The sequence below is a fragment of the Aspergillus fischeri genome, genomic scaffold (genome assembly GCF_000149645.3).
Source record: "Aspergillus fischeri NRRL 181 1099437636266 genomic scaffold, whole genome shotgun sequence".
Taxonomy (NCBI): domain Eukaryota; kingdom Fungi; phylum Ascomycota; class Eurotiomycetes; order Eurotiales; family Aspergillaceae; genus Aspergillus; species Aspergillus fischeri.
Genome location: NW_001509760.1, coordinates 2,878,230 through 2,903,844, shown reverse-complemented (window position 1 = coordinate 2,903,844; position 25,615 = coordinate 2,878,230). Strand labels below are relative to the sequence as shown.

Below are 25,615 nucleotides of genomic sequence, written 5' to 3'. Positions count from 1 at the left end.
AAATATATATTGCTGGTTCTGGATACTACTCAACGCAACATAGCTCTCCAACATAATTGAAAATTCGATTTACTATGATAGCATGGTACCAGTTATTAAATCATATTTCGGAAAAAATTTCTCATATTGCTTTATCTAGCTAACGAGCGTATGGTGATTTGTATATCTCCTGCACGCGCACGTGCTTTGATCACAACGAAGGGTATCAGGACCCTATAAATACAGCGGCAATCTAATCAGATCGGAGGAATGTGACTTTCAATAACAGAATTGGTTCATTCTCTAAGAAACAACATCTAGCTTCTACGTAGGTATGTCCCTCACTATCAAACTCGCAGCTTCCTAGCTAAAGCTCAGTGCGAGTCTGCAAGCGAGCGGAAATAACCCCTGGTTGATACCAGTTTGGTTGTTTTCCGCGGTTCATTCTGCGCCAGCCGTATACCTCTCCAACCATGGGAAACCGCCCTGAGGGACGGGGTTGATGAGGAGATAATCTGGCGCTATTCCAGGGAATAGGGGGAAGGGGGATTTGGGTAGCTACGAGGCGTTCTGGTAGCTGAACGCATTTGTGGTCCAAGCTTAGTGCCACGGATTGCTGCGATGGGCATTCTGACTGTTTCCGTGCGCTGCGTCGCCTCAAGGGCTGGGATTTGCGTTTGGTCGTTGGCGGTGTGGGCGATCTGTTCGGAGGGCGAAATATCGAGACCTAGATGTAAAACAATTCCGCCAGATCGGCTCAATTGAGTGACAGAATTCGATCAAACGAAGCGAAGTGGGATTTCGGTAGTATTCTCGATAGGAGTTACCTAAATGCAGCTGCAGGTCGGGTGAGAGGAAAGATCAGGAACGCCAACTGATGTCGCTCAGAGCCAAACCCGAACGTTGAGATGAAGAGGAAATTTTGCACTTTTTTTCTTTCCATTCATAGCGTGCACCTGTCTTGGAAGACGGAAGCCTGGTCATAGCAGGTTTATTTTCTCATTTTGAGTATCTCATGTACTCCCACGCCATCGCCCCTATTGCAACAAGAAACACAGAAAACAAGTCCCTTAAGCACGAGCCTTAGCAGCCTCACGGCCCTTTCCGATGCGCTCCAGAATCTGTTCGCGGTCCTTGTCCAGCTTGAGCTTGGTGATGACGACCTTCGAGGGGTGGATGGGGATAGGGACGCTCTGGCCGTTGGACTTCTCACGGACGACACGCTCGACGTGAACGCACCACTTGAGACGGTAGACGGTGGTGATCTTTCCCTCACGTCCCTTGTTGGAGCCGCGCACAACGGTGACCTCGTCGTCCTTGCGGATGGGGATGGCGCGAACCTATGGGGTATTTGTCAGAAACGAACTTCAAAGTTCTTTGCGGTGATCCGTGGCTATCCTCCTGCGAGAGTTCCTCCGAACAAGAGTGTAGAATCTGACAACGGGAGATGATCGGTTTAGGAGAGGTGGCATGACGGGAGGCGTACGTTGTACTTCTCACGGAGTTCCTTGCTCAGAGGAGCGCTCATGATGACACGGCGCTCGCTGGAGGGAGCGCTGAAGTGCGCCTTGCGCGACTTCCGGCGGGAAGAGGCGATTCCTATCATTGAAAAAACCGAGAGTCAGTATCCTCCCAATACAATTCCTCAGCGTAGGCGGTTTGAGAATGCGTCTTCGGAGAAAGCAGAATATCAAAGGCGTATTCGAGGAATAGGATGTTTGCCATGAAGCTTTATTGAGCAAAAAAGTCGAACATACCGTTGTTCATGACGGTCATCTTGATAGGCCTCTTTTTCTGATATGACCGGGCGTGGTGAACGTTGTCGTCGTTAGTCGTCGTCGAAACAGGACTCTTTTTGCTTGTATTCTCAAAGTGTTAGCCGAAAATGTGTGGGAGCCCGAATGTGCGTCACATGACATCCCGCTTAGGCTAGGGTTGGCGGCTTTCCGCTGATTGGATGACGTTGCCCCTCTCTCCCGAAAGGGAAGTTCCCTGCCTGGCCTATTGTTGCGACGCTTCTGGGGCGTACGCGGATCAGCCTAAGTCTCACGTCGGAGCGTGTCGCATTACTGATTCTCGTATCAGCACTGAGTGATATGAAGGTAGATACACGCCTTCGCTAATAGTTCTTCTTATTGACATGTCTGACCTCACTCCGACCTCTTTTGTCCTTGACCTTGCACCATGCTTAGCGTCTTGAACTGGCCCCTCAATTGCTCCGCAGCGCCATTGTCCGCCCAAGATGGCGAGCGATTACTTCGAATGGCTTCAGAATCACCGAGAGACGGGTCCTTCTCGGTTTCCTCAGCAAAACCAATATGCTTCCTTCCCATCGTCGTTTCAGGAGTACCCAGATGCGTTCTTGGATTTCCCCCCTACATCTCAAACACCATTGAGCGACATTCGCCAACCGTGCCATTATCAAACACATTATGCTACTCTTGAACAATATGTGAGGCCGCAGGACACAATATATTCCTCATCGACTGCCTACCCTTTTAACTCTTATCAAGGAGGACAACAATACCGAGAAAACCCACCTGCGACTACACAGCAACCAGCTCCTGCCCCTCCTCCTCTTTCGACCCTCTCCCAACCTCTACCTACGAACCACGCTCAAACACAATCGCGTAATGCTTCATCATATCTGAACTACCCACCTTTTACGCGCGCGGCCCAGGTCGTTGATGTTGACGTTAGTGGGCATGATGCGAAGAGGCGTCGTCTTGAATCATCCGCGACTGTGACCTCGTCGAAGCCGACGATGCCACCTCAAGAAAGTCTCTCGAAATATTCCTTTACTCCGCAAGACACCACGGACAGGAGCTATCTGAAGACGCGTGCGGACATAGCAAAACCTCAGAACGTGACTGACGCGGCGGAAAAGCTACAATACGATCCGAAAACAATTGCCCGAGATGTCTTGATTGCGTCTGGGCGCCACCCTACGGAAGCTCCTTTGAACCATCATCTATTCCGCCTTCGAGATGTCTTCACTGGGCTCGACACTGCTTCAGATTTGGAAACCTTTCGCTGGGATCTTGTAGACCCGGACGAGAAGCAAGCCAGTAATACAACAACAGCACGTGACGTACAACCGCTGTCCGCGCCGGCGCATGTGACTTCCGCCATGGCGCGTCCAGCCCAACCAAATCCTCCATATGCTGGTGTTACCGCAACTCCGCAGTACCCTCATCAACAATATCAACAACTACCACAACTACAGCCACGGCCTCTGCATACGTTGCAGACATCACAGACAGTCCCTCAGCAAAAATCCCCGTCTCAACCCAATTCTCAGAAACAAGTACAACCTCCCTCTGATCCCCAGCCTCGGTCGCACCCTCCGCCCCAAGTACAACTGCAAGTACAACCCCCGTCGCAGCCACAACCAAAGCCCGGACCCTCCATTCAAATACGTACAAAGGCACAGGCGCCTCCTAAAGCAAAGTCGTCACCGCGTTCATCAACCACTATGGTCGGGAGAAGACCTCCTGGGCGACCGCCCGCGAGCTCTAAGATTGAGGTTACAATACCGGTCACTTCCAAAATTCCGTATCAGGTCTACACGTGTGGCTGGGAGAAGTGCCAAGCGGAGCTGCACAATCTTGAAATGCTCAAGAAGCACATTTTCAAAGTTCACGTGCCTTACACGCTCACGTGTCAATGGAAAGACTGCACATTTCGAGAGAACCTACCGGCGGTGCAATTGTACAAGCATGTCCTTTCAGAACATGTGGTGTCTATCGCATGGACGCTGGGCGACGGACCATCAGTGCCTGCAACTGGTGAGAAAGCATCGAGATGATTGGATTTATGTTTTTTTGTTTTGTTGCTCAATAGGTTCGGTGGTTAACAATTCTCGTCTTTACCTGCCATCTAGAGGGCCGTGTTGCCGACGAAAGTCCCGTGCCTAAAACTATCCCGGAGTCTATCCAGCCAGGGGGCGAAGACTCTCTAGTATTCCCTGCAAGTTACAGTTCGATTCGCGCATTCAACCGTGTCCATGGCAACCATACGCAAATCGAGAAAGCCCGGGAAATCTTCAAGGCAGTACAGAGGCTGAAGGAACATATTGGGTATGGATTAGATCCCGGTGGATGCCAGCTGGCTACTCCCACAAGGATTGGGAGAGTGAGCAACGATGAGGATGTCTATGCAGTGAGGCATGAGTCTTAGCACATTTCAGCTCTAATGATGCCCCTTCGATCTTGTGATTTATTCAGCTGTCGTTTGTATCATGGTTACAGCAATTGGCGTCAAGGACTTTCTTCGCATCCAGCGGGCTCTTCGGCGTTTTGATCCTCACTAGGATTGGTGCATCTTTCAAAGCTTAGTGGGCATAGCATTATCCAAAGCCCCTCTTAACCACTTAAGAGGACGTCCATTGTGACTGCAATGCTTGCATGGATATTCTACAGACAGTCCTGCTCGACTCTCAGAGTCACCTCCGTACGGATCAAACCTCCTTCGTGCTGAAACGCGATCCCCAAGTATACAATAGCTATCGGTCCTTCCCACCTCCAATTGCTGATGTGCCCCCCGCGGCCGCGGCCGCGGCAGCCGGTGCCGGCGTTACACCGGCAGTAGTAGAACCTTCGACCGACTTCTTGACACCGGGGACTTCTCCTTCAATGGTGTCGTCCTTCGCATTGACTTCGAGGAAATGGTAGAGTACTATCATCATCATAGCGCACGATCCAAGGAAGATGGCGAGACGGTAGAGATCGTCGTCGGAAATCATGTTGATGTAGTGGAGTATTCTTGTACGCGAAGTATCTGAAATGAACACTAGCGTTGAAATGGACAGTCCAAGGGGATGAGCTAAGTAGCAGTGCGACCGGTCGCAAAATGAAGTTGTTTGGGAGTTGTCCTAGGGAAATGAGTATTATTAAGGAACACGGTGTTTCCAAATGCTTACTGAATGATTGACTCTGCTCAGCAACCGATTCTCCCGCAGCACTAAACAAACAATGAATTTAGGGTTCTGTTGAAGCGACGATTGACTGCTGAAGATGAGTGGCAGGCAATGGTGGTATCGCAAGTTGACAGCTGGAGTTACGGAAGTAGCTTAATTGGATGTCGTACATAGGCACTTCTGAGGTAAGCTTCTCCCGGCTGAGCCACCACTTTTAAGTCTTGACACTCTCAATTGATCCGTCGACCTATCAGCCTGACTTCCATCTAGTCTAGACTAACTGTCTTCATCGACTCCAAATTACCGACTTGCAATCGTTTATCTATCACTTTTCTCCAACCGATCAGTCCTCCTTCTGGACTATATAGGTGTGGATGGTGGTCCCCCTCTTCTCCGCCCTGCCTGCGTTCTCCCCCAACTCCATCAAATGCTCCCCACGGCTCAGTTGAGCTAATTGAATCTTGGTTACCATCTCATTTCATTCCTCATCCTGTTAATCCCCTCGTTTCCCCCAGAGGTCAAACTACGCGTCTGGTCGTTTTGATATATGTTGGTCAATTGATAAGCTGCGTGGCGGTTCATAATGAACGGACCATTTATTCCAACCAAGAACCCTTCTCAGCCCAAGGGCTCTGGTCCTTCTCTCCTGGCTTGTCTTCTTTGTCGCCATAAGCATCTTAAATGTGACGGGGTGACCCCTGTCTGTGGCCGCTGCGCAGCCACAGGGGCAGAGTGCCAGTATACTCCTTCTCGTCGTGGGTACAAAGGACCCTCCAAGAAACGGCGCGCCAACCCGTCGTCTCCCGAACGGACACCCTCTTCTGATCAATCGTCTTCGTTCGACTTTCAGTCGGTCGCACTACTGGATACTTCCCAGGATTGGAGCGTTCCGGACGGACTTTCTTACATTTTCCCAAACGGCTTCGCCTCCTCAGACTCGAATAATTCCATTCTCAACAACGACAAGGCACTAGTGTCGGACTCTGCGCCGGTCAGCAACGGTTGCCCTCTCACTCCCGATTCGGTGAATTCCGTCGCTGGTGATGGGTATCTCATCGATATTTACTATACGTACTTTCACCCTTCGCATCCAATTCTTCCTCCGCTTCGTATACTCTATCGGTCTCATGTGCCGCCATTTCTCGAGCATGTTATCAAGTTCATCGGTTCCCACTTTACCCCCGCCGCAAATAGTGAGGTATATAGGCCCTCCGTGATGTCGTCAGCGATGGAGCAAGAAAGCTCCGTGGAGAAGCTGCAGGCGCTTCTGTTGCTGGCTGTTGTGCTGCATTCGCGAAACGAGCGGGCAGAAGCCGGGCAATGCCTCGCTACCGCCGTCGACCTGGCCTTCGAACTCGGGCTTCATCGTCAGGATTTCGCCATCTCCATGGGCGGAGGTGATCCGATACGGGAAGAAAGTCTGCGACGCACTTGGTGGGAACTGTTCATAGTAGAAGGCATGTTGACTGCCCTGGGTGTCCAGCGTACCTTCCGCACCAGCCTAGTACCACTCGAGGTCGGCCTACCGTGCGAGGAACGCATCTTCCAGGATGGATTGGCCGCTCCACCGCCTCCTACCATTGCTCAATTTGACGACCACATTTTCGCAGACGAGGAGCGAGATTTTTCCTCCTACACCTACCGGATCGAAGCTGTTCGGATCCTCGGGCGGGTGGTTGCTATCCAGGACATGCTTGAGGGTCAAGAAGACCATGTAGAGGCGGTCGACGCGCGTATCAACAGCTTTTTCCACCATCTTCCCGAACCGAAAGCCGAATTAATGCGTCCAGATGGGACGGTGGACGAGATGATGTTCCAGGCAAAAATGATCGCGAACGGAGCGAGTGTCTATCTCAATTTCCCACGGTCCGACCTACTATCGTCACCTGCGGTTGCTGCTGAGGTCATCTGCGGACATCATGGTCCCTGCAGCATCCCGGCCTTCACACACAATGATCATGCCATGAAAGCTCTCAAGGCAGCCAAGGACATCTCCCAGTTAGCCTCCATCCGATTACCAGTCGTCAAACATACACCCTTCTTCATCTGCGCGCTGGTTCTCAGCTCCATCGTGCAGTTAGCATCCTGCTCTGTCAAAGCCGGGAGGATGCCAGAACCCAGTCGGGAACGACTGAGTCTCACCATCGGCGTCTTCAAGACTCTGGCTCGTACGTGGGCTATCTCTCAGGCGATAATGCGACAGGTCAAAGCTGTGGCACGCGACGTGTTGGATGTTGGATTGCGGCCCGCTGCGGAGCCCCTGCAAGTGGATTTGACGACTGTCCTTGACGGTGGCCGGTTCTGGTTGCCAGAGGCACTCCCCAGCTGAATAGCTGTGCCGCCATTGCCTTTCAAAACTGATTGATGCCCGATATGATTATACGCAGTCTTCCTTAAAAATCTGCCTTGATACCCCCAACTATGAGTGAAGTCATATCCGAGAAAGCACATGATTTGCGCCGAGAGCTAATGGTCCGCTTGATGATCGGACGGATCGTGGACATTGGGTGCGGCCGAGGGAAAACTTCACCATCCCATGTATTCTCAGCAAGATCTGTTGTTGCTTCTGACAATGTAGGCCAGAATCTCATCAAAAACGTCTACCCCTCATGGATTTATGGAGATAGCAAAAATGAAGTCACCAGGTCAGCGTCTAGATTACGTGTCGCTCCTTGAGCTTGTGACATGAGCGATAGACCTATATCTGATATATACGTAGTATGCTTTTATCCTTTATCCCTAAGATTGTTCACAGTTACGAATCAGGCATATTCTACCAAAGCAATCTGCCAGAATAAGGGACTAAGGGATTCAAAGCCGAATCAGTAAGCCAAATTGGGTATCTCAATTGATGAAGATGATAAAGCTAATGTCTTTTGCTGGCTTGCTCGTCTGTCTCTCTGCCAATAGACGCATGATTGGTGCCTGGGTTCAAGAAAAGGAATGCATGAGCAACGAGACCGACCCAATTGAAACCCGCCGTAACTCCCAATCTAGATGATCGTGTACACTCATCAAGTCTATTTTCTTCAGAACAGAAATAAGGAAAGGAAAGGAAAGGAAAAGCATAGCGGTTTCTAAGGAACGTAATGGTATCATAGTAAAAGCAATAACATTGTATGGATAGGGAAGGAAAGAAAGTGACGTAAACAGACAGTGATAGCTGGTCAGGCGGGATTGGCTTCAGCATCCGCTGACTGGGTCGGTCCGCCGAGTTCCCTCATTTCTCGCAGGGCCTCTGCCCGTCGAGCCACGACGTCTTCGCGGCGAACGACGTTCCGGAGGGCCTCGCTGGCCTGGATGAGCCCGTCGATGCTGATGGCGTGGTTGGTCATTTGGTGGTTGATGTATGTGTATAGTTCCGCCGGGGTGGAGCAGGTGGTCAAGAGCTGCTGCTCGTTGAGTTTCAGGAGCGCGAGAGCCACCTGGAATAAGAACGTGCTGCCGCCTCCGCTCCCCGATGCAATGTCTTGGGCAGTGGAATTGCTCGCATCGTTGGACTCCCGGGTTGAAGAGTGGGAGCCACTTCCAGTTCCGGGATTCACAACGCTGGTGACGTTGAGACAGAGTACCACATCCCAGACGCGGTAGAGTGCTTCGGCGGACAAGCAGTCGGTGAAGACGGAGAGGAACCATTGGAATGTCAGAGCTTCGAGCTCGACGCCCAACGAGTCAAGGTGTGCGGCTAGTTTGGGTAGCACTTCGGAGATGTACTGCCGCAGGACTACCTGATCGGCTCGTGAAGCGAGTAATCCGTGATCATAATAATGCTGAGGGAGGATGTTTTCGATCATCGATGCGAGAATCCAGAAAGCGTCCTCTGCGGTCGGGGTGATGAGAAGTAGCGAAGCAGCAATCAGGTTCATCCCCTGGCAGTATCCCACCTCTGGGTTGCGGCGTGAGTATGCCAATAGCACCTCTCTCAATTTAGACACGCCGGGACCTTTACGGAAGAACACATTGTCGGTCAGCGTCCGGTTGATATCCATGTCAATTTGCGCTACAACCGACGGGTCCGGTTCGCTACCACCGATACCTGCCACCAGATCATCATAATAACCAGGCACTCGCATGGAGGATGCGCCGCTGCATTCGGACCAAATCTTCGCCCGCAGAGCAACCGGAATCCCGCCAAGGACAAGCGATCGGAACTCCCGCCACTTTGCACGACCGACTTTGCCCTTGTTCCCTAGATTAGCTATTCCTACAACTTCGCCGACTGCTAGAGATGCTTCTGGTGTGTCGACGGACTGCGCAGCTCTAGTAGAAGTCGCAGCAGCAGCAGCTTCTCCCTCCTTCCTGCGTTCTGCGCGCACCTTGCGCATGAACTCGTTCCATCTGACGGTCCTGTCCCGCTGGAGGGTATCGTGGAGCTCTGTCAATTGCTCAAGAAGCAATTTGACTGGTTCATTCTCTGTGGACGCACTCGGCGTGGCTGCAGTCGTGGGCTCGTCGGCGGATGTTCCCGCAAATTCTGGGCGATCAGCGACGACCGTGGATGTAGATGCAGATGGCGGAGCATTTGGATTGACTGAAAGCGAGCCATGTCGGTCAACCGCTACTGCAGTACTACGCGCGGGAGGTTCGCTTGCGGTGGTAAGTGACACAATAGGGCCGGCTGATGGGGTGTGAGACAGTAACTCCGTCGGCCGAGTTGGAAACTTTAGATAATCCTGCCATTTCCGTATAGCCACAGCTCCAGCTTCTGGATCCTCGGGCGAAACCGAGCAGGGTGAGCGCTGAGGCTCCGCAGTTCCTTGCACAACATCTTCATCTCCATCTGATGTCTCGGTGCGGAAGCTGTTGAGTGTTTCTGCGATGCTCAGGCGATTGCTATTATTCTTGGACATAGCAGCTTCTCTCTGCCTCTTTTTCCGACGCTGGTCGTAGATAAATCCAAACCGATCGGTGAGTAGCTCTCCAGGCTGATAGTTGTTATACATATAAGAAAGGGTTGGAGGTCGAGATTCCATGGGGAGAATGGCATCCATTTCGACTGGGCCCAGATTAGTGGAGCTTTTGTCGCCTGCCTCGGAGCTTGCGGCTTGAGATACGCTTGAGGCCGCATGTCGTCGACCAGGAGGAGCCGCTGATCTGCCGGTCCCAGTGGACCCATTGGTAGATCTGCCAGGCGCACTGTGTATGCTAGTGTTGCTGTTGATCCGTTTCAAGGCTGCGACCGCTGAGAGTGTCGTTTTGGGATTTGCGGACGTGGACGAGGAGCCTCTAGTCTTGTCCTGATGGATGGAGGAAGCTCTGCTGGGGACGGATCCCGCGTCATTCTCATCTCGACTATTCTGCGAGCCTCCAGCAAACAGTCTGACCGTCCACGACGATATTGACTTCGACGATTTGCGGGAATGAGTGCTAGCATCGTCTCCACTGACTACTCCAGCAACTGCACGTTTTGCAGCTATGCCACCCCCAGTACGTTCGCTAGGAGGTTGATAGAGCTGCTCATCCAGCGCTTTCCGGCGATTATTGTTTGAAGCACGCCGATTGTGGGCGTCCTCCTCGACTTCCCCAACATCGTCCATGATACTGCTCGCTCTGCTAGTTTTCCGACTGGCGGTACCGCTGCCGAAGATGTAATCCTGCCAACCGCGAACAGAGCTCTGTCTCTTTCGGGTAGTCCCTGAATCGACACTCGACGTACCTGAGCGCGAGTCACTCTCCGAGCGCTGCGGCCCACGAACAGTCGCCTGGACCTGATCTGAGGAGTGCACCGAGTCGTCCTCATGTAGCTGTGACCCCACCCCGTCACTCATCGCCTGCTGCATGAGCCCATAAACCCCTCGCCCCCGAGAACCTGCCTGCTCCGCATCGTTCTCGGCGTCCTCACCGTCCGAATTCTTGCGCAGAGCATTCTCCAGCGCATATAGCCTTCGCTCAATATCCTGGTTGGAAACAGAAACCTCACGGAGCATCCTCTTCAGTTCCCGCTCCCTAGCATCCGCTCGTTGACGCAGCGCCGAAATGTCTGCATCCCGCTGCGCCAGGTCGCGGGCGAACTGCCTGACCAGCTTCACTGCGCCCATACTGGCTATTAACCGTTCGATATTCGAGTCATCCGCTAGATGCAGCGCACCGGGGAAATCATGCATGGTGAACGAATCGTCGAACAAGGCGGCACGGCCAGAGTTCGCGGGGACCGCCCCGGTCAACTTGGCTAGGGTGGACCGTCGGTCACGGGCGACATCGCCGGAACCTTCTTCCGCGTCCCCATCCAGCAATGCGTTCGTCAAGGCGCGATTCAGCGCGGGCTGGCCGACGAAGCCGTCGGGTGAGCGGTCCGGCGAGAGGGAGGGGAAGGAGGTGAGGTCGGTGGTGGTGGCATTGGAGGAGGCAGAATGGCGCTTCTGAGACCGAGCACGAACGGTCTTAGCTCTATGACTGTGCCGTGAAGTGGACGACGTTCGCGAAGAGGAACGACGCAGTAGCTGCTGGATATCGCGCTCCGCCATGGTTCGTGGGGCGCTGAAATGAGCACAAGAAGAAGGAGGGGTCAAGTATAGGCTTCATGAATGCTTGCTTTATATTCTCTTCCTGCGCAGGAGCGCCGACGTAGTATGACGAGAGATTGCAGGCATCAAAGGATTCTCGAAGTCCTCTCGTGGACCTTTCTTTAGACTTTTGCCCTCCCCACGTGTAGTCCGATGCTTTTTTTTGGGGGGTTAGTAGATCGGGTTCGACGAAGCCAGGAGGTACGGTAATCTCATTCCGGCAGACCAGCACAACGCAACACGGCAGATCGGATATCAGAATTATCCCGATGGCAAAAACAGGAAACAGATAGTAAACTCTCGCAATCACACAGAGAGCTCATGAAATGGGAAACCGGGAACCCAGTTCTGAAACCATCCGTTTCACGCGCTCTTGCTGGCCGCAGGGGCCATGACGTGTAAAAGGTCATGTGACTTACCCCAGCCCGCTGTATAGTTTTATACCCACAGATGAGTCATCTATACTCCTTATGCATTATGGGGACCTGCCTCGGCTCTCCGCATGAGCAGCCGAACATTCAGCTGGAGATCACCCGAAACAGTGCATCGACGTGGGTTTAAAATGACGGTCTATCTAGAGACTACTCCGCAGCGTTTGCGATTCTGTAGCTATTCTTCATATACAGATTTTCCAACCCGACATCTAATCACATAGTACCACCCCTCTCTATCTCTCTGCACTATGTCCGGAGTAGCCAAACGCCGCCTCCAAGCTGTCAGCCAGCAGCTGGTCGAGGGTATCCCCGACGCAGGCAAATTCGAGGATATTCCCAGAATCCGCTCGGTTGCGCCTGACTCTGTTGGACCGTAAGTGCCATTACCTGTCTGCAAACATATTCAATCCATACTAACAGCCTCCAGCCGCGTCAAAGACAAAGTCGTCATTGTAACAGGTAAACCGGAACTACACATCCCCTCCTCCACCAATTCCCCCCGTGATAAAGAAGAGTATTAACGAGACGCAGGCGCCAACTCCCCCGCCGGCATCGGCCGCGCCAGCGCCCACCAGTACGCCCACAACGGCGCAAAAGCCGTCTACCTATGCGACTTCACAGACACGCACTTGGGAACGCACAAGCGCGAGATCAAGTCCCTGTATCCCGGTGTGGAGGTGCAGATCCGCGTGTTCGACGCGGCGGAGGAAGACGCCGTAAAGGCGGTCGTGGACGATGCGATTGCGAGGTATGGCCGGCTGGACATTTTCTTCGCGAATGCGGGGATCGTAGGACAGAATAAACTGTTTACGGATGTGACGGGTGATGAGTTTGCGAGGACGTTGAGGGTTAATACCATTGGGTGAGTAATTTGTCTTCTAAGTGATGGAAGGATGGGGGAGGCGGGTGCTGACTTTGATGCTTGGTAGTGTGTTCCTGGCGGTCAAGTACGCTTCGCTAGGGATGAAGGTGACCTCTGCGGCGAAGCCGTACCCCTCTGGCTCGATCATCTGCACGGCGTCCGTTGCTGGGCTGCGCTCGAACGCCGGGTCGACCGATTACTCCGCCTCGAAGGCGGCGGTGGTGTCGATTGCTCAGACGTGTGCGTATCAGTTGGCTGGTACAGGCATCCGCGTGAATGCTATCTGCCCGGGTCTGATCGAGACGGGGATGACGCAGCAGGTGTTTGACGCGGCGCGAGCTCGCGGTACGGAACGCAAAATCGGGCAGCTGAATCCCTTGCAGCGGGGTGCGGTTGCGGATGAGGTGGCTCGCGTGGCTCTGTTCCTGGGGAGTGATGAGAGTAGCTACGTCAATGGGCAGGCGTGGGCAGTATGTGGCGGGTTGAGTGCTGGCCACCCTTTCGTGCCGGGAAAGTTGGCCTAAGGTAGTTTCTGCTCGGTCTGTAAATATGGGTGCTTGTGACAATATAAGTGTTGAAATCAGAGCCAGGTATAAAGTAACACCGTAAGAACACCAGACGGTAGGTTGATCAATTCAACTATGTTCCAGACTTTACAGCAGCTTCCAAAGCAGCCGTTGCAGCTATAGACAAAGGAGATATATGGATAGCAAGTGATCAAAACTAGGGAATGTGGGTTCCGGTCCGCTCGTCCGCGGCGCTGGGATAGCTCAAATGTGCGGCTTGCAGGTAGGCCAGGGACTTCGGGCATTGTCACCTGACGGAGCCAGAAGAACTGAGAGGGATATAAAACGATCAACACCAGAGCCCAGAAATCTCGGTATCGGGAACAAAAAATTAAAGTAGCCCAAGGCAAACACCCCAACGGACGAAGAGTACAATGGCAAGTAGAAAAGGAAGAAAGTCCGCCGAGAATCCCAAGAAAGTATAACACCTCCGTTCAGAAGAAGCAACTGTGGGAAAATCCAAGTAAAATAAAAGAAAGACGACCAGGAAGATCCAAACTCGGGGAAGTGCCAAAAAAGAAAAAATTGGTCACAACGCGCTCTAATTCTGAAACTGTGCAGGAACAGGATTCGTGTCAAAGTCGTCGAAAATGAAGCGTTGCATCATCTTGTCGATGGAACAATCACGCGAGCAGCCGGGGGCTTGACCGCATCAGATCTTCGCTGCCCTGTTTGGAGAGAGTGCCTGGCTCGGTGTGGTCATCAAGACCATCCGTCTCGTGGGCACGCTCGTCGTCGTCCTCGACGATCCGGGTCGGGATCTCGCCAGGCCCATATTGTTGGCTCGACCTCTCCGGGAATGTCGAGCTGCTGATCATCGACATCGACGTACTTGAGCGGTTGTGAACCAGGTCTGGAGTCGGGGGAACGCTGGAGGTCCGATGATCTGGGTGCAGGGTGCTGTTATCATCACCCATTTCACTTCCCTCGCGGGTCGAACGTCCATCGTGGCCGTCGAAATCTGGCGCCAGGTGATTGCCGTCGGGTGTCCGCTGGCCTGACTCGTCTGCGTCGTCCTCTTCGGCATCTTGAGCCAGATGCAAGCCCTCGACAGCGGCAGCGCATTGCTCGCTGATGCTGCGGATGATGTCCGAAATGGCATCGGTCTTGTCGCGCAGGTAGCGATCCGCCACATCCGTGATGCTGAGGCGGGCAAGACGCTTTTGTTCCTTACCCAGGTTTAGCAGATGCTGTTCCAACTCGGGGGTCATGTTTGGAGCAAGGCTCTTGGCCTTTTCCGCACGCTCCTTGGTCTCCTCTGGTGCGGCATTCTCCTCGTTCTCCTTGCTTTCTTCGGCCTGCTCCACAAGCTCAGAAAGCTCAGCGGAGCTACTGATCGAGCGAACAATGTGTTCCATGTGATGCGTTTGACCGTTTATGAGACTGCGGAGGTGCAGAACCACCCTTTGGGCCTCGTCGCGTTGCCTGGCGAGAGAAGCGTTGGTGTGCTGCAAGGAGGCAAGCTCCTTCTGATTGCGCTTCCTCTCACGCTCAAGCTCCTCGGCAATCTCCTGTTGCAGCACAAGCGCCTCCAGGGCGTCATCACGCTGCTTCTCGGTGCCAGACAAACGGAGAGTGAGACGTGCCACATCGTCCTTTTGCTGGTCAATGAGGCCACTGAGGCGGCGGTTCTCTCGCTTGTGGTTCTCGATCTTGACTTTGAGCTCAGTGGTCTCCTTCGTGAGTTGCTCTGCGAAGGCCTGGAACTTGAGGAACTGCGTAAGGTCAGTAAAATTGAATCATTTGTCAGACCACAAAGACGAACCTGCTGCTTCCAGGTCTCCAGTTCCTCGACCAAGAAGTTGTTGCGTTTGGTGACTTTGCTCAACTCGGTGTCCATGCGGCCCTTCAGGTTGATAAAGTCCTGCCAAGCCTCCATAGCATCGCGAGAGTACTGGTTGCGCTCGCGGACAATCTCATTGAGATGACGCATTGATACCTTGGTCATCAGAGGCTTCTTGACAGAACCACCAAAGATGGCCTTCATGCCGGTGTTGCGACCCTGAAGTTTCGCGCAGTTAGCTTCATGCACTTTGTCTGAAAACCTCGGATTATATTCATACCAGTTTCTCGCAAACGTGATCCATGACGCTCATGACCGCATCCTGGTTCCACCAGGAAGGATCCTGGATACTCTCGACCTCGCCTCTCATGACGAGGATTTGACCGGCGGGAATAAGCTTGCCACCGGCATAGGCGGACCGCAGGTGATTGGGAACACCGGAAGGAGAGACATCACCGTTCAGGGCCTGTGTCAGCCGGTCGATAAATTTCGTCCGCTGACCAGGAGTGAGGGCATTCGGAGGGCTGGAAGTGAGTACAAAGTTACGATCCAGGTCCACAACCAAGGCATCAGAGGGAGCGTTGAATAACGTTCGACATTCGGCGGTAACACCCAGAATATAGGGACCAGGCTCCTGAACAAGATCCTTGATGTGACGAGCATGGACAACTGGAACATACAGGCCGCTCCATTCGTAGACTCGCACGCAGTACCGAACAGTTTCAGCGGCAATAGTCAGCATAGCTGGGTAATGACTGACAAAGATGATCCGGCGAGTTGGCGACACTGCGGCCTCGACCACGCCCACGATGTTGGGGATGGACAGGCAGGTGAATAAGGGCCACATGGCAAAGTTTTGGAAACCGGTGGGCGACGAAGGGAACTGATAGCACAAGGCGTAGTCCTTCATGTCGATACGAACAAGATCGTTCAGGCGTGGAGCAGGGAAGCTCAGAATTCGCGAGACCTCTTCAGCGTGGAAAAGATTGGTGGCCTTGTTCCAGTGAATCCACATGCCACGCAGGTAATCGCCTAGCAGATCGTAAAGAGGATAGCGGGAAAGGAAGCTAAGACAGTAAGGAATCCAGTAGGTCTCATCGGGGTTATCATAGAAATCGGCTTCCGTCTTCTTGCGCAGCTCACGAATTGTCTCAGCGCGCTTTTCATCGGCTCGAGACCAGACACGCAAGGCAATGCCGTAGAGGGTATGTGATGAATCTTGCTGCAGGACAAAGGCATGGTGAACACAGTGAGGCTGGCTCTTGCCAGTGCAAATCTCGACATCATGAGGAAAACAGGCCTGTTGTTGTTGTCAGCTTCCAATCCCTTGCATAGTCTGCTTCACTGTAGTGAAGTTTGGTATATTCTGAGCAATTTCTTACCCTCATTGCTGAATGTAAGGCTCTAGCAATTTCATTGTCCTGCTCCAATCTAGGGCTGCTTCCCAGGATCTCTGGTAACCAAAATTGTCCCACCGCACCTTTCATATGGCCGATCTTTCCCTGCTCTGGGGCGGGAGCCTTCACCCATTGCGAGGGCTCCCTGCCCACACCGCATACCATATAGGCATGAGTGAGAGTCTTGGGTGTGCGCTGCGTAGGTTTTGCGTTCACTTGCGAGGGGATTGGTTGGGTAATGCGGGAATGAAGCGAGGAGGTGCGACTAGGAACGACCAGCGAATTTTCTCCTTGGTCACGAGTTACCGGCCGATCGCGAGTCGACGGACGGACAAAGGACGAGTGATCTCTCAGAGATGGGCCCATGATGAAGACTTAATAGGAACGGCGCTTTTTGAATTATTTGGCAAGTGTTGATCCAAGGTATACGGGACCCGACTCGACGATAGAATTGAATGATAGAGATATAAAACGAGCTTATAAAAGTTGGTATATGAGATTTTTTTTGACCGAGAAGCTTCAAATTGCAGCGCTTCTGGAGGCTGACCAAGGACAAGCAAAAGAAAGACGAAATGTTAAATAAGGAGGCCTGTAGCAGCCGAATGAAAGGAATGAGAGAGCTGAGCCAAACAGCTGATATCGAATAAGAGGCTTTTACTGCTCACAGGTCGATTTGATGAGCATTTCCCGAACCTTTCAACACGCCCTGCAACGAAGAGCCAAGACGTGTAGAAGAGAACAGGGAGCTCTCTTCTTCAGCAGTAGGGGGACCGGCGATGGGAGCGGGGGAAGAGGGAGGGAGAAGGAGAAGGAAGATAGGAAGAGGACGGGATAGAGCTAAGAAAGGAACAGGAGGAGAAAGGGAAAGGGCTCAGGGGAGACAAGGCCAGTCTGGATACCAAGGTACTAAGGTAGACTAGGTGCCTCCGTACTAAGGGGCGGCTCGGGTGAATATTACAGGTTAAGACTAGGAGAATAACACTACTTTACTAGCTGTAGCAGTAGTAGTACAGAGCAGTCAGACTGCTGCGGGTGCTAGTCCAGGATGGTCCAGTTTTATTTACTGAAATATCAAATACGATAATCACGGAAAAAATAGTAAAGGATTATTATAGGTGAAAGCACGCTTAGATAGCGCTGATTGCGGAGTCGTTTGCTGTCTGTTCCTGCGCCAGTGGATTTGGCTAGTCAGGGACCATGACCGGAGGAGAATAGCCGACGACGACGACGACGATAGCAGCAAAGTAGAAAAGGAAGTACGGAAGGATAGGGGAAGATGATTAAAGGTTAGAATCAAGCCCAGCGAATGCTGCAGATGCTGGAAGATTTGATATTCGACCCAAACGATAGAAACTGATAGTCGAACAGAGGAGTACGAATATCTATCTAGAGCCTCCGCAGATTTCAGCGCATCAATTAAGTTTGAGCACTGTGGACGGTGGTAGAACCAGACGGAGTTACCCCCAACTATCCTGATTTCAAATCGTCAAATTCTTGATGATACAACTAATTGACCCAGAATCCTCCAGAGCTATGCGGGGCCTCTTTTACTTCCCACGCGAAGATGGATCTTGGATTCTTCGTCTCGTTCCACGGGTTTTGAAACTCTGGAATCCGTTGTAGAGTCTTACTCATAGTATATTCCGTATTTGGAGTAGAAACAAGGCAGTACTAAGGGACGGACGTTGTAATCTAGACCGTCAATCAAATTGTGAAAAGAGAGTATGTCCACCTGATCCTGTATCATCAAAGAACAAGAAGAATGAGCTTGTCTTGTCCCGACCATATTTCATTAGTGTTCTAGCAGGATTTCTCCCCGCCGACCGAGGAGAGTCTCTCTTTCTTGTACTCTGTATACAGACAAGCCATGCCAAGTTACATTCAGGGGTTCTGAGACAAATTAATGCAATGACCGCCGGCTAATATAACCATGTGCAAGCTATCTTTTGACGTGTAGACTATTCAAACTATCGGCTGTTGTCTTTTGTGACTTTGTCTGTATCATATTCCGGCAAGATTATCCGATTATCATTGATTGTCAGACTTGAAGGACTCGAGGGACTGACTGTGAGCGCCCAACGTACTTGTAGCTGCTTGATGATGCTCCCAAAGTCCCAAGTCCCAGGGTGAGTGGCATTATGGTGGTTAGGGGTAGTAGGCCTCCCTTTGGTGACCAGCCTGTCATTCTGTCAGTCCATCCCACAACTCGATCTCATCTCGCTGAGATTCAGATAAGTAGAGAGACATGGGTATACAGCGAATTACCACAACCTGAGAGACCTTGCAGAGTACTCCGTAGTCTAGAGTATTCCACGAGGCAATGTCCATGGTCAACATACTGCTCCCTGTTTGTGACCAGTTCCTCGTCCCAACGATAATAATTAAAACAAAGTTCATCTGGGCGGATTGCCTCGAGATGCCTGCAGATTGTTGCCTATCAGGGATATCGTGCTTGACTGGCCCTGCTGATCTGTTACTTCTTTGTATGTTGCGAGTTCTTGCAGTAGTCAAAGTCTCTTTGATCGGAGACATTATTATCTGGGTACTGTTGTTTTTATGCAGCAAGCCGAACACCTGGGAGCGTCGATCCCATTTCCTCCTTTCAGTTGTTGTTGGTAATCATTGCACTCATGACATGGGTAGCGATCGAGAACATCAACAACCTTTGAATGGAGACACTCATCTGTCTAGGTGGAAATTCAAGGATGCACCCATGGTTCATGAGCAGAGGTACCGATCCAGCCCAACTCCTTAGTTCTCAGGTACCAACGGTTCCCTGAGCTTGAACGCTGAAGCGAGTCTGGACTCTGCAAACTATCAATAGGTGATATTTGAATCCAAGCAATTCACGAACCGATGCTCAAGCAAAACGCCGTGCTCTTGGATCGGGTATGTTTGGACTGACGACCCCTGAGGGCCCTGACACTTTGTGTGAAGAATAACAAACACACAAACACCGCAAGACATATCTGCCCCAGAAGGCGCCACCGCAATCAGACTGAGAGCACAGGATCTTTAGAACTTTACGTACGCTGGTACGGAGTACTCTTGGCTTCATAGATAAAACATTCCTCTGGCAGGATTTCCTTGAGCAATATATCAAACCGCCCCTAAGTATCCATCCAAACTCATACGTAGTCCTATCGTCAAACTCATTATGTATGTCCGATTCTGTCTCAACACAGACGCTCAAGTAAACAGTCAATACTTGATCCTTACCTTCTGTCATATTTATGCATGCACAGCACGGTCAAATGGAGCTCGCCGTCGAAATAACTAAACAAACTCCCAGGTTCACCAAGGTACAAGTTCGTTGTTGTTCTAGCTATCCACCCTCGACTGCCGATCCATGAGATATCCACCAAGCGAGCGTTTCACCATCCCCGCTTCGGATCCACTTCTACACCTGCTCATTTTTACTCGGTGCTACGACTGAATCTCAGTGCTCAATCGACAGCAGGGATTGCCCGGCAACTCCGGGATTCGAGCATTGGGAGCTTGGGAACTGGGATTTCTTTTTGATTTTGTTGACGAAACTCTGTCTAGTTGGTTGACTTGTTTTCGGCTCAACGAGTTCCAAGAGTTGCTCTCTCTGAAATGAAGGGGGCATGTGTAGCACAGGGTGGGGGTTCTGGCTCTACTCCGTATAGGCCACCTGAATGATCGACTTTGGAAATTGACAAACTCGAACGAGCAAATTAGTTAATCATCGAGCATCAACAGCTTTCATCGCTGTCAGATAGAAATCTATAGTCAAGCTATCTACGTAGTTATATCGCTCATTGAAAGACATACACCATTCCCGCCCGGTCCACGCTGATGATCATCCCATATGGCACCCTCAACACCGCTACATCCTGGATGAAATCCAGATGACTCTTCAGTAATTGCTGCTGCTGTAGACTGATCACTGTACTACGTGGAAGCCTGGCACCGCCCCCTTTCTTGCTGCTGCCCTTGCTCCCCGCACTGCTAGCCGCTGGAGGGCCGGGAATGTGTTCTGTAGTCACGAGTAAGTTCGGCAGTGGTTGAGATAACTCGTAGCGTGGCTTGCCGCTCATCCCCCCTTCCGAAACGATGTCCTGACCGCTGACAATAGTAGAAAGCTCGGGCCGAGCTAGGTCCCAGAAGCGGATCTTCCGGTCGCAACCTGCCGACACGATAAATCCGCATCTGGTGCTGTTGTCCTTGCCATCCTCCGGCGAGTCATAGCCAACGGCAAAGGCGCAGATACCAGCAGGAGTGCTAGCCGCCGATGGTCCTGAGGACTCAATGGCCCCCGACAATGGCCCCTCCGTGCCGAACCGACTGAGCATTCCTTCCGGCCGGTCGCTCTCGACGTGCCAGGCCTCATAGTCTCTGGCACTGGCAAAGGCTGATTTCGCCTTGGCGCTATCAACTGGAGAGACGGCAGGTCCTCCGTTGGCAACCGCATTGCTGCCGGGCGAGTCGGCATGGTATACCTCGCGACAGCGAACTTTTTCAATATCCCAGACTGTAATCTCGTTGCCGCGACTCCCACTGCTCGAGACGCAAACCCACCGCCCACGTCCCTTTGTCGGATGGACCTGGAGCCTGAGGATAGCACCCGATCCTGGGAGACCCCAGGCCTTCAGACGCACCCGAAACCGAAGGTCCCAGAGATCAAGAACTCCATGCGTGGTCCCTACTAGCAGCCAGTTATGCTTTCGGTCACAGCAGAACGTTGTTGGTGTTCCGTGATGGACAGGGTTCTGCAATGAATAGATGGGAAGCATAGTCTTCATGTCCAGGGCCAGGATGCGGCAGGTGTTGGTCGCAATCAACAGAGTGGATTGTGCATCAGAGCGGAAATGTTCGATCCAGAGCGCGTACTCGACAGACCCATCGTCAGTTGCCGGGAGTTGGTACTCACGTACGAGCTGCAGCTTCCCGTATCGAACCGTCTCATTGACATTATGGTAATCAACCTTCACGACATGGATGCTCCCATCAGTGGCCCCGCTAATGAACGCATGAGTGTTCTCGACAAAGGTCAGCGTCTTGACCTTGGCCTCGCTGGAGTGACGATATGTCTGGCGGGATCTGGGCGTCAAGTTCTTCTCGAGTCGCGTCGTATCCCAGATCTTGACGGTCCCATCATCCGATGCAGTGATGAAAAAGGCGTGATCTGGAGCTACCACCACCCTGTTCACCGGTCCGCTATGCTCGCCAAAGAGTGCAACAAGACTCCCTCCTGGCTTCCACACTTTGTTCTCGCCGTGGCCGCTGGCCTTCTTTATCGGACGGCGAGGGTCTGCCTCCTTGACAAACGGACCAAGTTCGAAAAGGTCGGTGGGGTAATTCTCTGCGAAAACGCTGTCCAGCAGCCTGAGAATTACCGGGTCGTTACCTGCGTAGGAATGATTAGCACGGTAGTGCTGCGGTTCATTGAGTCGCGCTTTCTTTTCGTGCGCCAGAGTCAATGCTGACGGCTGTGGTGAGTGACGCTGGGATGGCACATCGACTTTGCCGAATGCATTTGCCGAACTCATACTGGTCTCCGCAAACGCTTTTGATGATTCTTTGCGATTGAGGAGACTGATCGCGCTTGACTTCCTCTCCATGTGGGTTGTGAGACGATTGTTTTTGACAGCCGGACTTCCCGCTTCTGTTGGAGTCGATGGGCTGTCCTGCCCCGGACTCTGTCTGCCTATGCTGCCTCTCCGTTCCGAATCGGAGTTGGGAGGGGATAGGGGCCGGGATTCTGGTGCAGCACTTGGTGATGATGCCACCGGGGAGAGCCCATGCGGGTTCTCTGCGCGAAGATTGTCATGTGCCTCCTGTCTTGGAGTATCATTGGCGTTCCTTGAATCTCTCTGCAGCTGGCTGCGCGTCCTCAAGTGTCTTCGACGAGCTTGAGAGGCGCTGTCAATCGTAGTTGACGCATCCAACAGGGCATCAGTGATAGTGTGCGGCTTGCGTTCTCCCAGTCCAGCATCGTCAACTTTGGGTAAGGGAGTGCCCTGGGGCTTGACGCTCTGTTGCTTATCAAAAAAGACAGTTTGAGGTGTCACTCCGTATTGAGTCAAAGCTATTACGTTGTTCAATGAGGACACCGCATTGTCGGACTCTTTCATCTGACGCATAGACACACCCCAAATGTAGCTTCGTAGAGCGAGCAACTTGAATTCGTCATCCGGACCGAGCCCCATGTTCCTTAGCCTAGATAGCCACTGCTCATCCTCCTCGTTTTTTGGTTGCGCGTTGTGTGAGAAGTTTGGGATCTTTTGGCCACCCTTCGGAAGAAAATGATCAGTGCCGCCCACGCTGAACACTTCATCTCGAGCTGTCGACTTCCAGAAAAGACCTTTCTCCGCTTTAGAGGCCCAAACGAAGGCCAGGTCATATACACTCCTTGATAGGGGTTTCTTGAGACCATCAAGCAGTTTCTCTTCGGAGAAATCTACAATGTTCACTCTCAGGTATGGTTGGACGAGAGGACCCAGGATTGAGTACTTGTCGGCAATGGACAGGTGCTTTGCGCTATCGATGATGAAGCAAACGGCTGCTTCACGAATCCACGTGTTTGGATGAACTAAGAAACGCACGACGATCTGAAGGACCTCCCAAGTGGTGGATCGCTGGAAAAGACCAAGTTCAGCCATCGCTGCCAGGGATCGAAGCACTCTCTCAACAACAAATTCCTCGGGCTCAGTCATAGATTGGATCATCAAAGGCAATATGTACTGCTCCAAACTCGTACTTCCAACGTAAGCTGCGACTCCGACGACTGCTTCAAAGAACGCACATTTTAAGATCCAGTCCCGATCGTTCAAATAAGTGTTCAGATGGCTCAAGATCACTTCGTTTGTCTTGAGGTTGCCGAAGAACACACACAGACTGGGCACTGAGCCTAAGAATGCACGGCGGACAGATGCGTCAGTGTCGGTAAGGAGAGCTTTGGTATGATTCTCAAAATATTCGAGAAGGTCTACCCTCGCAACGTCATAGAGGTTGTGAAATGTAGCATCCTCAGTCCATCTTGGCTCGGAGCCTGCCGGTATAAGGGCGGAAAGACGAGTATCAGAGCGTAGAGCCTGTATCATATCTAAGAATCTCAGAGAAGATTGCGCTAGTGAAGAGATGCAGGAGGCATACGCAGCGCGCACCATCGGGCTGGGATTGGAGCTCGAGCTAGAGACGAACGGTTGCAGCCGAGGGAAGATGTATTCTGGGAAGAGATACGCGTTCACCGGCGAGACGACCTGCACCATCTCCAGCAGCTGCGCAAGAGTACGAATGGCGGCAACTTTCACACTATCTGTGCGGTCGTTTAGAAGGATCATAATGTAAGGCAAAATACGATCAAGCTTCGCCTCATCCGACAATCTCTCTGCAAAAGCAAGCAGGATATCGCAGGCTTTGATTCGGGCAGATGCCCTTGCTGTGTTGCGCAGACTAGACACGACAAGCGTTAAGAAGATCAGAACGCCATCGTCAGTTCGGAGCTGAGACTTCGCAGCCTGTGGCCCGTAGTTCGGGAGATCAAGGTGGATGGGGAACGCGTTCCCAGTAAGCCTGGGGTTACTGCGACTGGAGCTCTCTTTCACAGGCTTCGAAGATGCACTCAGGAAGTAAGAGATTTTATCAAAATCGTAGTAAACCCTCTCAATCCTGTCATCTGACTCGCCCCTGTTTGCCGATTCCGCTTCCACTTGCGCCCTGCCCGACGAAGGGTCTGTCATCAAAGACATATACTGATGAAGAAAGCTGTAGAAATACTCCGGGAAAGCTTTGTTTTTCCAGAAGTTCAGGTACTCTTCAGCAGAATATCTCGACTCTGGCTCAAGCTGGATCATGTGAAGGATCATCTCTCGAATCTCCGGGTCCTCAATTTTGACCAGCTGGCTGTGTTGCGGACTGTATTCGCCTTTGCGGTATTTGTACATCTGGCTTAGGGTGAAGATGGGTGCTTCTAGGAACAGCTCTGCAATCACGCAGCCAGCACTGAATATATCCATGGCCCAATTCAGACGCCTATTCCCTGGCTCCTCACCGACCTCGAGGAACCGCTCAGGGGCCAGATAGCACGTTCGTCGCCCTGAGGTGTCAAAATAGAAAGAAAAGTCCGCAGGATTGTCCTCCGGCAAGAATGTTGGCTTGAAAGACGAGGAGAAGTCCGTGAGGTACAGCCAATTCCATGATGTCACCAAGATGTTCTCTGTCTTTATGTCGCCATGGAAAACATCCAATGAGTGACAATCCCGAAGAGCACATAAAAGTTGAAATGCAATCCATTTCTTCTCGATTTCTTCTGGAAATGGTCGAGTGCTGCCGAGGTCAGAAAATTTCTGGCTGATAATATGTACGAAGCATACCTCATCCTGTCATATAGAGAGCTGTGAATATATTGGCGAACCAGATAACCCCCGGTGCCGGTCTCCAAAATTCTTTGATGGCTCAAAGCATTTGGGACATCAGAAAGCAGTTTGCGCTCCCCTAGTACGTTGTCAGAGTATATCCAGAGCTGCTGCACGGCAAAAATAAACTCACGAATGATGGCTTTGACATAGGATTCTAGCTTCATGCTGGGGTAAGGCTTCATGATCACCTTTACAAGAACGAGGCCATTTTGCTGTCTTGCCCGGATACTTTTCATGAACCGGCCACCACCCATAGACTTCTCATACATCAGATCTGATAGCTCGGGGACATCTATTCCAGCCGAACCCGTTGAAAGGGTTGTGAGGGAGTAGCCTTGCCCCATAGTGTCGCGACGACCTCATCTCAAGAGCTAACAAGAATCACGAATTTCATCCACTAAGGGTAGATGTAGTTTCAACAAATCTCCGAGACACAAGCCTACAACGTTGATAGAGTTGATATTGATATTGAAGCGATCTATACGCAAACTCTCTGAATAGATGCCCACTGATCATCATGTCCTGACATAAGTGTCGGGTGACGGCGATGATGGGGTCACATGACTTTCAGGCGGTGTAGCTATGCCTCACAACGCCTGGGCCAAGTCTTCCCCATTAATTGCTTGTTTTCTTTGGATAGATCATCATTTTCAAGAAAATCTACCTTAGATCTTGGAGATTCGTTCTTGCGCTGCCGAATAATGTTCCAGGAGTTTACCAACAATTACATCTTCCTTCGCATCTTGGAGTTGAAGAGCCCTTCCAATGTTTCACTGTTTAAAATCCTGA

The 25,615-nt window shown here is 51.8% G+C and overlaps 8 protein-coding genes across 8 annotated transcripts, besides 1 other annotated feature; 3 read left to right on the top strand and 5 right to left on the bottom strand.

Moving 5' to 3' along the window:
* Positions 1-1,049: 1,049 nt before the first annotated feature.
* Positions 1,050-1,755, bottom strand: NFIA_056960 (60S ribosomal protein uL24; the record flags this gene model as incomplete). Its single annotated transcript, XM_001258243.1, has 3 exons — positions 1,050-1,319; positions 1,466-1,578; positions 1,737-1,755. 3 exons carry the CDS (start codon positions 1,753-1,755, stop codon positions 1,050-1,052), a joined length of 402 nt encoding a protein of 133 aa, XP_001258244.1.
* Positions 1,756-2,221: 466 nt separating this feature from the next.
* Positions 2,222-4,158, top strand: NFIA_056950 (putative C2H2 finger domain protein; the record flags this gene model as incomplete). Its single annotated transcript, XM_001258242.1, has 2 exons — positions 2,222-3,767; positions 3,863-4,158. 2 exons carry the CDS (start codon positions 2,222-2,224, stop codon positions 4,156-4,158), a joined length of 1,842 nt encoding a protein of 613 aa, XP_001258243.1.
* Positions 4,159-4,483: 325 nt separating this feature from the next.
* On the bottom strand, positions 4,484-4,723 carry NFIA_056940 (dolichyl-diphosphooligosaccharide--protein glycosyltransferase subunit 4; the record flags this gene model as incomplete). Its single annotated transcript, XM_001258241.1, has 1 exon — positions 4,484-4,723. One exon carries the CDS (start codon positions 4,721-4,723, stop codon positions 4,484-4,486), a length of 240 nt encoding a protein of 79 aa, XP_001258242.1.
* A 757-nt stretch (positions 4,724-5,480) lies between these two features.
* On the top strand, positions 5,481-7,226 carry NFIA_056930 (Zn(II)2Cys6 transcription factor; the record flags this gene model as incomplete). The annotated part of the gene is made up of 1 exon (XM_001258240.1): positions 5,481-7,226. The coding sequence occupies one exon, from the start codon at positions 5,481-5,483 to the stop codon at positions 7,224-7,226; it is 1,746 nt and encodes a 581-aa protein (XP_001258241.1).
* Positions 7,227-7,939: 713 nt separating this feature from the next.
* Positions 7,940-7,961: a microsatellite.
* A 103-nt stretch (positions 7,962-8,064) lies between these two features.
* On the bottom strand, positions 8,065-11,361 carry NFIA_056920 (TBC domain-containing protein; the record flags this gene model as incomplete). The annotated part of the gene is made up of 1 exon (XM_001258239.1): positions 8,065-11,361. One exon carries the CDS (start codon positions 11,359-11,361, stop codon positions 8,065-8,067), a length of 3,297 nt encoding a protein of 1,098 aa, XP_001258240.1.
* Positions 11,362-12,082: 721 nt separating this feature from the next.
* Positions 12,083-13,220, top strand: NFIA_056910 (SDR family NAD(P)-dependent oxidoreductase; the record flags this gene model as incomplete). The annotated part of the gene is made up of 4 exons (XM_001258238.1): positions 12,083-12,207; positions 12,262-12,293; positions 12,366-12,696; positions 12,764-13,220. 4 exons carry the CDS (start codon positions 12,083-12,085, stop codon positions 13,218-13,220), a joined length of 945 nt encoding a protein of 314 aa, XP_001258239.1.
* Positions 13,221-13,885: 665 nt separating this feature from the next.
* NFIA_056900 (DENN (AEX-3) domain protein) lies at positions 13,886-16,808 on the bottom strand (the record flags this gene model as incomplete). Its single annotated transcript, XM_001258237.1, has 4 exons — positions 13,886-14,977; positions 15,028-15,264; positions 15,326-16,345; positions 16,428-16,808. 4 exons carry the CDS (start codon positions 16,806-16,808, stop codon positions 13,886-13,888), a joined length of 2,730 nt encoding a protein of 909 aa, XP_001258238.1.
* A 3,350-nt stretch (positions 16,809-20,158) lies between these two features.
* On the bottom strand, positions 20,159-25,170 carry NFIA_056890 (ubiquitin-binding serine/threonine protein kinase VPS15; the record flags this gene model as incomplete). Its single annotated transcript, XM_001258236.1, has 4 exons — positions 20,159-20,189; positions 20,238-24,734; positions 24,782-24,902; positions 24,957-25,170. 4 exons carry the CDS (start codon positions 25,168-25,170, stop codon positions 20,159-20,161), a joined length of 4,863 nt encoding a protein of 1,620 aa, XP_001258237.1.
* Positions 25,171-25,615: the final 445 nt, after the last annotated feature.